A 12,142-nucleotide genomic window follows, 5' to 3' on the forward strand; every position below is an offset into this window, starting at 1 on the left:
TGCATATTACTTTCCTTGTGCACATCCAACACTGAGGCAAGAAAACCAATACAACCTTTTTGCAACAATTTAGTAGCTTGTAGAAAAGAAATAATATGAATACTCATCGAAGAACCTAGACCAACAAATACATCATTCTCATGGTGATCGGCTAAAAAGTTCACTGTCTTGCCAACACAGTCAATCACCGCATGATAAGCAGATAACCAATCCATGCCCAATATGACATCAAATGCAATCATCGGAATAATAATACGATCAGCAAACAATAATCTCGTACTCATTTTGAACAGGACAAGCCTTAAGGATACTAGTAGGACAAATTTCATCTACAGAGGGCAACACAATATTGAAGTGTAATGGCATAACAGTAGGTTCAACAGATAAAGATTGTATGAACATTTCAGACATAAAAGAGTGTGTCGTACCAGTATCAATTAATGTAAGTGCTTTCTTGTTGAAGATTAAAATATTACCTGATATTACTGAAGAATCAGGATTATCACTTTCTTTGGTCATTGCAAAAATTCTTCCTTGAACTCTTCCTTGATTCGAAGAAAGAGGACGCTTCATTGTTGTGTGCCACATTCCCTTGCATCTAAAACATCGACCACTACCAACCAAAAATTCACCTTTGTGTGGCTTTCCACACTTAGGACACACATGTCGCTCCGTATCTGAAAAAGGAAAAGAATGCTTATTGTGTGGCTCAATCTTGACTTTTCCTTTGTGGCCACCTCGCACATTAGTACTTGTCTCTTGCACTCTAGCTTGAAAAGCTTGCCTCCTTAATTGTCGTTCCTTCTCAATCTCTTGTTCATCATGCTCGGCAAGTAAGGCTCTCACAACAAAGTCTTGGTAGGTGATGACCTTTGACATATGGACATCTCTTCGAATCTCTGACTTCAAACCACGAAGGAAGTGTTCTCCCTTATCTTTGTTGTTTTCACCAATAAAAGGAACAAAAACACATCCTTCTTCGAACTTCAAAGTATACTCAGCGACATACATAGTATCTTTCTTCAATTCAAGAAATTCCTTCACCTTCTTGGCCTTGACCTCTCTTGGAAAATATTTGGCGAAGAATAATTTCTTGAACTCGTCCCACTTTAAATCTCGAACATTAACTGTAACCTTGGTGGCTTCCCACCAGATACGAGCCGCTTTGACCAACATAAACACAGCACAACTTACCTTATCTTGGTCGGTGAACTTCAAGTAATCGAATATGGCCTCCAATGATTTGATCCATTCAAGAGCCACTAATGGATCAGGGCCACCAATAAAATCAGGAGGGTTCATACGTCTGAAACGATCATATGCACCATCATCAGAACTTTCAGTTGTGCTTTGGCCTCTTCCACGACCACGACCCTGGGTCGAGGTGTTCCTGCTCAATAGCTGTTGAATCTGCTAGCTATGAACCTTCGCTTGTTCTTGTAATAATTTACTAAATTCGTTTACAACCTTGGCCGTCTTATCAGTAGGAGGGGTCCTATCATCCCCTTCAATACTCTTTCTCTTGGGAGGCATATACTACACAAATGCTCATTTTAACATAGATAGGAAGAAATGATACATCAATGACAATGAAATAGAATCAACTCTTATGTTAAAATCAATAGATGCAGGATAGAAAACATACCGGACTGTCCTAGGTAGAAGAAGTCATATATGGTGCAAAGAACTTTTGCTCTGATACCAATTGAAACAACCCACTCCCATGACACTTAAATTTAAAGAAATCACATACGCGGAAGCCTTAGCATTTGAAAAGGAAACATAAACAATTAACATGCATAAGAATAAAAACTTGACTAAATTTTGCCATAACCATTTTTTATATTTTCAATCTAAACATTAAACCATCATTTAATATCATTAAAAAAATATATAATTCTTTCCCCAAAAGATGCATACTTCAAAAAACATAACTATCCAATATTCAACCCATCAAATACGATTTTACTAGCCAAAAAATTCCCTTCCTCTTGCCATTTGTCTTCTTCTATCTTGGACAATCCCTTTCAAGCTTTCTTATCACCTGCATCACATGACGTTAACTGGAATGAGATAAAACTCAGTAAGTAGAAAGCTTTACATAACAAGTACATATACATAGTCTTGGCTTGGAACATGGCAATGGCAGTGGCAATGAAAATTGAATAATATCATTCAAAATGAATAGTAGGTATCAAGTCAATATAAATGGCATCTCATGGCATGAATTAAAGGAAAGGAATTGATAGTTCTGTGACCTGTGAACTGTGGCCTGTGAAAAGTATCTCTTTGATATATAAATATCAAAACTGTGAGAGATACTTCATAATCATGTGATTGGCCAATGACATGCATGAATTACTATCAATCCTTGGCTTTAATCATAGGGACTTCATTGAAGCAATTAAGCAAACACTTGGAAAGCACAATGAATTACTGGCTTCTCTATCAATGAATTCAATGGATACATAACCGCAAGTATCAAGAGCGTAGCAATGAAAGGAGCTAGTCATCAATCAAAAATGGCTTTTATACATATATATATAATGTGAGCACAAGGGCTAGCTACTACTTACAACCCAACAAGCAAGTGATTTCTTAGATGATCTTGAAGGGAATCGTACAACAAAATACATGAATTTAACCATCAATCATCACTAATAATCATAGAAATCAACCAACCCATCAATTACCTTCAACTTCTCAAACCCTTAAAAACCATAAAGAGAAAATCCCTTACCTTGAAGCTTGAGAAAATAGTAGGAGAAGCTAAATAAATTCACTAAATCCTTAACCTTGGAGTGTAGGAATGGAGGAGAGGAAAAATTGAGGGAGAAAGAGCAAGAACAAATCAATAGAAGAAGGAAGAGTTTGGAAATGAGTAGAAGCCTCTAGAATGGTATATAAAAGCCTTAAAATCCATCAAAAACGCATTACCAAGTGGCAACTCTCGCATGCCTAGGTTGGCGCCGCGGCGCCCGCGCATCGGCGCTGCCTGGCAGCGCTGCGGCGCCAGGGGCAGCGCCGAGCCCAGGCAGTGCTGCCTTCCGGCACTGCGGCGCTATCCCCTACACCAAAAATACACCCTAACTCAAAATAAATCCAACCTTTTCCAATACCATTCAATACCAATGAAATTAGCATCCCAATACATCCTCAATTCATCCAACACAACCCTAAACAAAACTCATTCATTACCATAAACATCACTAACCAAAAACATAACTCCAAACAATAACCATAAACAATAACCATATTTAACCATTCTAATAAATATATCCATAACCACTAACCATTAAAATATTTTTGACCATACCTTATCACAATAAATTATAAATTACACCGTCAACAATAACATGATAAAAGGTCAGGATATTACAGAAAATGTCTTATTGGCCCTTAGTTGTAAATCCACAAAAATTTGTATATATTTTCTCATAAAATAAATAATTGAAGTTGGACTTTAATTATTTATAGTAAATGATTATTTACAAGAAATTCGGTTATAAATAAATTAATTAGAAAGTAAAAAAAAGGGTTTGTTTAGTTTGTTGATTTAGTTTATAATCGTGGCGGTTAGTGATTGGATCAATTAATTATTATGATAATGAATTGATGGTGTATGATATGTGATATTATGCATGAAGGATGATCAAAAGCCCAAACCCAATTTTCTAGGTGTATGCTAGGATATTCTGTGTTGAATGATCGTAATAATTATCAATGTACAAGTTGGCTTGGTTTATAGCCCGTTCCTACCCCATGTGATGTATCCCTATTTGCCATTGATATTTTTTTGTAAATATTAGTATAGTGGAATATCAAGATTGGAAGATGGTGGCCATGATGATTATGAAGATCGAAGACATGTAAATATTGGAGGCTTATGTAATTATGCATTTGCATCCCATGCATTCCCTAAGATTTGACCCAGGACCGTGTTTGGCTCACATGGGCCAATAGTTTTTGGGACGATTGATCATCTTTGTTTATTTTACTGTTTATAATAGACGTATGATATATTATAAATAATGAGTATGTGCGTTATTATTATGATAAAAACAAAGTTACATGAATCCGACAAACATACGATCAAACATGGCGATCTTTTTAAAAAAATTTATGATGAGGCCATTTAGAAATTAAAAACCCTCATTTTGAATAATATTCAAAATTAATATCAAGCCCGAAAAGGAGAATTATAAAGGTTTTTATAATTTCCATGTCTTCCATCGACAATGGGTGGATGATGAACGCTACCCGTGCTCGGGGCTCGGCTCATATTATTGGGGGAGCCCTGTACACCGAAAAGCTATGACATCCATTAACATGGTTATGTGAACTACGTGGAATTCCCATGATTTCGACTCATATTATTGAAGGAACTCATGGAAACCGTCCATTAAGGTTCAACATTGATGGGTAAGGCTTGACATGTAAAGATGAACGACATCATATTATTGGCTCCTAATCAAACGTGATACAAAATTTTACGTAAAGGGTTGCATGGGGATGCAATTGGAAACTACCTTTTAGGAATTACGATTGGCTGATATTATTCGAGATCATAATTTTCTAATTGGACCTTACATGAAAGAGAAGTCGGTTCTTTACGTGGGTTCTTCATCTGGTACAAAGATTGGTCCACATGGGAAGGTAAAGAAGCGTTCTTTCCAACGTCCTGAGAAGAACGTACTCTTGAAGAAGCAAGCTTCGAATCCTGTTGTGGCAGTCACACTAGTTAAGGCTGACAAGACTGCTGATATCTATCATCAATGCAAGAAGCCTGGACATTGGAGGCGTAACTGCAGAGAATATCTTGCACAGAAAGGTTCTGGAAATGGTATGTTCTACATTAAAGTAAACATTTCAATTAACTCTACTTCTTGGGTATTAGATACCGGTTGTAGCTCACATCTATGTAATGATTTACAGTGATGGGAAGAAGTAGAAGGCTAAGAGAATGTGAGACCTTCTTGAGGATGGGAAATGGGGCAAGAGTTGCTGCCAAGGCTATTGGAGATGTTTACTTGCTTTTGAACAATGATTTTAAGTGAATTTTGAGAGATATTTTGTTTGTACCTGAGTTGGTGAAGAACATTGTTTCCATTTCTATGCTTGATAAAATGGATATTCTTGTTTATTTAGCAAAGGTGTTTGCAACATTTATAAGAATGAATGTTTGATAGGTACGGGTGAACTTGAAAACGATCTCTACAACTTAAAATTAAAAGATATTCCATTAAACAATGTCCAAGCAATAACAACAACAAACAAGCGAAAACGAGATACTCTAAATTCGACACAATTATGGCATGCTCGATTAGGACATATTTCCCTAAGAAAGATGAACAAGCTAGTGGGAATAGGCATGTTTGATATGTCTGATATTAATTCTCTCTTGACTTGTGAGTCCTGTCTAAAAGTAAAGATGACCAAAAGGGTTATTGGATTTTATTCACACCGATGTGTGCGGTCCGCTTAGCATCACCACTAAGCATGGACATGCCTACTTTGTCACCTTTATCGATGACTTTTCGAGGTATGGGTGTGTGTATTTGATGAAATACAAATCTGAAGCCTTTGAAAGTTTCAAAGAATTCATAAATTAAGTAGAGAAACAGTTGGGACGAAGCATCAAGTCACTTCGATCAAATCAAGGTGGTGAATACTTGAGTGCCGAGTTCCAAGAGGATCTTAGGGAGAATGTGATTCCCTTGCAGTGGACTCTGCTTGCTACACCGCAGTTGAATGGTGTTTCGGAGCGTCGTAACCGGAATTCGATACACATGGTTTGGTCTATGATGGGGCTTACGGAGTTGCTGCCATCCTTTTGGGGATATGCGCTTGAGACAACGGCACTGTTGTTGAACAATGTCCATTCAAAAGCAGTTGAAAAAACACCATATGATATATTGATGGGTAAGCCTCCCAAATATTCTTGTCTTAGAATATGGGGATGCCATGCTTATGTGAAGCAGGTGGTGGGAGATAAATTAGATAGTCGATCCATTTTATGTTACATTGTGGGATATCAAAGGAATTCAGTTGGATATTATTTCGATCATCCCAAAGAAACAAAGGTGTTTGTTTCTAGGAATGTAACCTTTTGGAAAAGAATTTTCTATTGGATAGAGAAGGAGAGATGATAGAACTCGAAGAGGTTCGAGAGACACCCACAATTGAAGAACCCACACCCGAAGAGGCATGAGAGGAGATACAAGCTCCTAGAAGATCCGAGAGAGTCTCGAGAACACCTATGAGGTGTGGTCTACTTTTTGAAGAGGGCCATGATGAGCCTAACCATGGATGTAATCCAACAACCTTCAAGGAAGCGTTATCTGATGCCGATTCATCCAAGTGGCTTGAAGCAATGGAATATGAGATGAATTCCATGTATTCGAACCAAGTGTGGAACCTTGTGGATCCACCTGAGGGAACTGTTCCCATAGTGTGTAAATGGATTTACAAGAGAAAACATGGGGCGGATGGGAAGGTATTGACCTTCAAGGCGTGATTGGTGGCAAAAGGATATACTCAAAGACAAGGAGTTGACTTTGAGGAAACCTTTTCTCCAGTTGCAATGTTCAAGTCTATAAGGATATTGCCAGTCATAGCTGCATGGTACGACTATGAGATATGGCAGATGGATGTCAAGACAACCTTTCTTAATGGGGATATTAAGGAAGAGATTTACATGTCTCAACATGAAGGGTTTACATCTGTCGGAAGTGAGCATATTGTATGCAAACTTCAGAGATCTATTTATGGTCTAAAGCAAGCATCTAGGAGTTGGAACTTCAGATTCGATAGTGCAATCAAAGAGTTTGGCTTTACTAAGAATCCTGATGAACCATGTGTATAAGAAGGTCAGTGGGAGTGCTGTGACATTCCTGGTGCTTTATGTTGATGACATTCTACTCATTGGGAATGATGTAGGAATATTGCAATCAACTAAAGTATGGTTAGCAAGTAAGTTCTTAATGCAGGACTTGGGTGAAGCATCATTTGTATTGGGTATACAGATCTATAGAGATAGATCAAGAAGATTGCTTGGTCTCAACTAGTCCACATACATTGATACCATCGTTAAGAGGTTCTCGATAGAAGAATCCAAGAGAGAACATCTACAAATGTGTCATGGCGTGTCCCTATCCAAGTCTATGTCTCCCAAGACTGATGCAAAGATAGCGGCGATGACAAGCATTCAATATTCATCTACAAAGTGTAGTATCATGTATGAGATGATATCTACACGTCCTGACATGGCTTTTGCACTAAGTGTAGTGAGTAGATATCAATCAAACCCTGGGCTTCCACATTGAAAAGCTGTGAAAGACATCCTCAAGTATTTGAGAAGGACCAATAGGCTGTTCTTAGTCTATGGGGGTGGAGAACTGAAATTGGAAGGCTATACCGACTCTAGCTTCCAAAGCGATATAGATGACTCAAAGTCAACATCTTGGTTCGTATTCATGCTCAATGGTGCTGCTCTCTCTTGGAAGAGTTCCAAACTGGAAAGAACTGCGGATTCCACCACTGAGGACGAATATATTGCTGCATCAGCTGCAGCAAAAGAAGCTGTTTGGTTAAGTAATTTCGTCCAAGAGTTGGGCATCATTCCTAATTGAGTTGCTCCTGTCGCGGTGTTTTGTGACAACACTGGAGCCATTTCTCAGGCGAAGGAGCCAAGGTCTCATCAGAAATCCAAACATGTATTGAGAAAGTACCACATCCTCCGAGAGATTGTGGAAAGAGGAGAAGTGTCGATTGACAAAGTCGGCTCCGCAGATAATGTTTCTGATCCACTAACTAAGTCTTTACCTTCACCATTATTCGAGAAGCATCGCGAATCAATGGGTTTGAAGTATATGGGTGGTTGGCTCTAGTGCAAGTGGGAGATTATTAGAGTAGGTGTCCGTCGAGTCAAGTGTTGGCCGAGGGTTCACATTGAAACTCTATGTATAAACAATCTTTATTTTAATTATATTTAAAAATATTGTTTTGGCACATCTTGATCTGTATACTCATGCTTGTTGCATAGATAAAGTCCTTGAATATAAAATAGTAAAAAGAATATGAGATGCTCATATGATCAGTATCATGAAACTCATATTTGGAATAATGTATATTCTAAACAGTTCTTAGTCGATTCAATCGCTACTAAGAAGGATATAGGCCTCTCGAGTTTTAGACTAGTATCTGCGATGTGAGTACCATATTTCATTGGTAGGGGACATTGTGAGGTCCGAGCATACAAATAGGTGCTCCTTGTAGAGTGCACTGATCAACTATCCACAAAAGACTTTCCAAGTGGTTCTCATTTATCGAGTGGAAACGTCATAGTTTACGGTTGTACACCATTAGTCCTTATGACCCGGGACAACATTGTGACTCTATATGCTAGCATTGCACTTTGAATTGTTTACCGACTCATATGAGGTCATCAGGTGGCAAGGTTGGGTGTTCTGTCGAAACATATAGGAGTCTATGCATTGTAGTCGGGAATTTACCGCTTACCTACGGGTATGGATATCCTATGTGATCTCATGTGTATGTAGTTTGAAATTTCTTATCAGAGTGTTTGTGGTAATTATGAAAGGGGTTTCATAGATTACACCATCGATGCAACTACGACATGACACTTAGTATCGATTCTTTGGCAACTCTCGATAAACCAATATTTGTCGAATCGGTCGGGATATACGATATGAAGGGACCGTACTGTACGCTGACCATAATAGAATGGTTCTTGCAGGCACTATCATTTGATACCTAGGGCATCATGTAAACGATGCTGCTAGGAGTTTAGCATGATTGGTTGGGTACTATCAGACTTGAGTTCTGACGTACTTATTATCTAGGAGTTAATAAATAAGAATGGAGTATTTGGGGTATGCTCATATAAGGACATGTTTAGTCCCGAATCACATTAAGATTTGAACCACAGCTAGTTGTATCAATAAACCATTGAGGGTCACACAAATGCTAACTTTCTAGATCATGTTGGGAAGTAAAATAGTTCAATGTGTTTGTACGGCTTTTAAAGGAGTTATAAGTACAAAGAAAAATAAAAGTACGGCTTCTATAAGTGAATGTAACTTTAATTTATGGAAATGTTCCTAAATTAAAAGATGGCCAAATAAATAATGTATTTGATAATTGTGATTTTCATAAACACTATTATGGATTGAATTAAATTAATTCAAGTGTTCAATTAATTAAACACTAGTGGACCTAGTAGAGTCCAAATAATTAAATTAATTCAAGTGTTGAATTAATTAAATAGCATTGGGTCTCTTAGAGCTCAATTAGAAATAATTATTTTACTAGTGATTTTGAGTAAAAATCAAGTAAAGTTTAAATGGTCTCAAATGGGTTTGAGATATTTAAATAAAAGTCAATGGGGTTTGTAATTGTTACATGCCCAAATAAATTTCATGCTTGTAAGGTGAAAGGTTGGAAGTCAACTTTTTCAAATTAAAGACTAACATGCATTTGGAATACACAACTTTTTTTACACAACCCAGAAAAGGCTCCCCTCTTCCTTCCCTTATAGTGGCCAAAAATTCCTCTTCAATTTTCTCCTAATTTTTGCTTCTTCAATTGTTGAAGAAAGCCTCCACTTCTCAAAGAAAAATCCTCTAATATTTCTAGTGCAAAACTAGAGTGGATCTTGCTAGTTACTGGTGGACCTAATTTGAAGGAAATAATTTACTAGAGCAAGGTTTGCTCTTTGAAGCTTGTAAATTGGGTCAACCCTTCAAGAGCTAAGTTGTTTACAACTTGGTTGGAGCCAAACATCAATCCTTATGATTGATAGGTAAAAATTCTTAACGCACTATGTCTGACATTTATGTGTTTTTGGTATTTTCTAAACACACTAGTGGGTAATCGGTTTTTCTTGTAAATATTTTTTTTTGAAACTTCCATCGTGCATCCGGACACCGTAACTGATCCCCTTTCAGTTTCACCCATGACTTTCATGGAGAATTTACTTGCTAACAATAATTTAGTTGATTGCAGTAATCCTACATTATTCCCAATGAGTAGGATGTCATCAACATAAAGTACTAGGAATATTACTGCACTTCCACTAACTTTCTTGTACACGCATGGTTCCTTAGGATTCTTAGCAAAATCAAATTTCTTGATAGTGCTATCAAATCTGAGGTTCCAACTCCTTGACGCCTGCTTGAGAGCATATATTGATCTCTGAAGTTTGCATGCATTATGCTCACTTGCTACTGATGTGTATCTCTCAGTTTGAGACATATAAATTTATTCTTTGATGTCTCCACTGAGGAATGCAGTCTTTACATCCATTTGACATATCTCATAGTCATACCATACTACTAGTATTTTAATAGACTTAAACATATCAACAGGTGAAAAGTTTCCTCATAGTCAATTCCTTGCCTTTGAGTATAACCTTTTGCAACAAGTCTTGCTTTGAAGGTCAATACATTCTCATCCGCCCCAAGCTTTCCTTTGTAGATCCATTTACATCTTATGAGAACGATTCCCTCAGGTGGATCCACCAATGTCTAGACTTGGTTATAATAAATTGAACCCATTTCAGACTGCATGGCTTCAAGCCATTTGGTTGAATAAGTATCAGATATTGATTATTTGAAGTTTATTGGATCACATCAAACACGAGGTTCATCATGGCCTTGTTCATGAAGAAGCGTGTATCTTGCAGGTGGTCTGATAACCCTATCAGACCTCATTCTCTTTTAGATAACCCAAAAATTCAGCACTCAAGTAATCTCCATCTTGATCAGATCGAAGTGCCTTAATACTCCTTTCCAGCAGTTTTTATACTTCAGATTTGAATTCTTTGAACCTTTCAAATACTTCAGATTTATGTTTCATCAAATAAACATGCACATACCTCGAATGGTCATCAGTAAAGGTAATGAAGTAAGATTGCCTATATTTTGTGCTAACACTTAGCAGGCCACAAAAGTCTGTTTGGATCAAGTCTAGTAGACCATGTGCATGTTCCATGTTTCCATTGAATGGAGTCTTGGTCATTTTCCTTTTAGACAAGACTCACAAGTAGGTAGTGAATTTTCGTCTGACAAGTCAAATATGTCTTCTACACTAGCTTGTCCATCATTGTTTGGGAAATATTACCTAGTTTAGCGTGCCATATTTGTGCTGGAATTGGATATTCTATTTTTCTTTTACTTGTTGTTGTTTTCGTATGCGCTTGGATATTGTTTAACTGAATATATTTTGATTTTAAGTTATAGAGATCGTTTGTTAATTCGCTGGTTACAATCAAACATTCATTCTTGTATAAATTGAAAAAACCTTTAGCAAAAACACAAGAATAATCATCCTATCAAGCATAGAAATAGAAATAATGTTGATGGGATCGATTAGGGGGTAATCGTTGAGCTACAATAGCTCGATTCTTGAAATATTGAACACTGATGAATTAAATCGAGTTTGGTGTTCAAACCAAGTGGAAAATACTCGAAATAATCCTTCGTAGAAATCGATTAAATATTTTGTAAAGCATTTAAAATATATGCAAGTTGAATGAGTAAAAATATTTTGGTTGAAGCATTTTATCAAACACTTGGTATGAAATATTTTGGTATTTGAAGAACACACAAAATGCTTCAACGATGCATCTTTAAAACTATGAAAATGATAAGTAAATGCAATAAACAAATAGACACGAATTTGTTTATGGATGTTCGGAGATTGAATAACTCCTACATCACCCCTTCTTCTCCTTGGGAAGGATATTCACTAGAAGACTATGATTTATACAAACACTTGTACGAACCCACTCAGCTAGGACTTATCCACTGCCTAAACTAAACTCCTAGCACTCAAGATTGTAGGCAGCACCTCACAATCAGCATATTATTTAATGTCTCATATGCAAAGGCTACATACACAAGTTTATTGTCTTTGTGCAAGACTCACTCAACTAATCTTTGAAGTTCAACTCTCTTGTATATTTGTGAGTGATTGTGTGTGAGGAATTTATCATTTACAGTGTATATCTCAAATGTATCCTCACACAAGGGCTTGTGCTCTCAACTAGCTGATTTCTTTATGCTAACTGCCCATGCTTTGAATCGACTTCCAAAGCTCTTGTTTGATCTTCAAGATGTTT

At 37.1% G+C, this 12,142-nt stretch overlaps 1 protein-coding gene across 1 annotated transcript; it reads right to left on the reverse strand.

Annotated features, from left to right (window-relative positions):
• Positions 1 to 258: 258 nt before the first annotated feature.
• On the reverse strand, positions 259 to 1,302 carry LOC142520200 (uncharacterized). Its single transcript, XM_075623202.1, has one exon. It carries the CDS (start codon positions 1,300 to 1,302, stop codon positions 259 to 261), a length of 1,044 nt encoding a protein of 347 aa, XP_075479317.1.
• Between the last annotated feature and the right edge of the window lie 10,840 nt (positions 1,303 to 12,142).

The sequence above is a fragment of the Primulina tabacum genome, chromosome 12 (genome assembly GCF_025594145.1).
Source record: "Primulina tabacum isolate GXHZ01 chromosome 12, ASM2559414v2, whole genome shotgun sequence".
Lineage (NCBI taxonomy): Eukaryota > Viridiplantae > Streptophyta > Magnoliopsida > Lamiales > Gesneriaceae > Primulina > Primulina tabacum.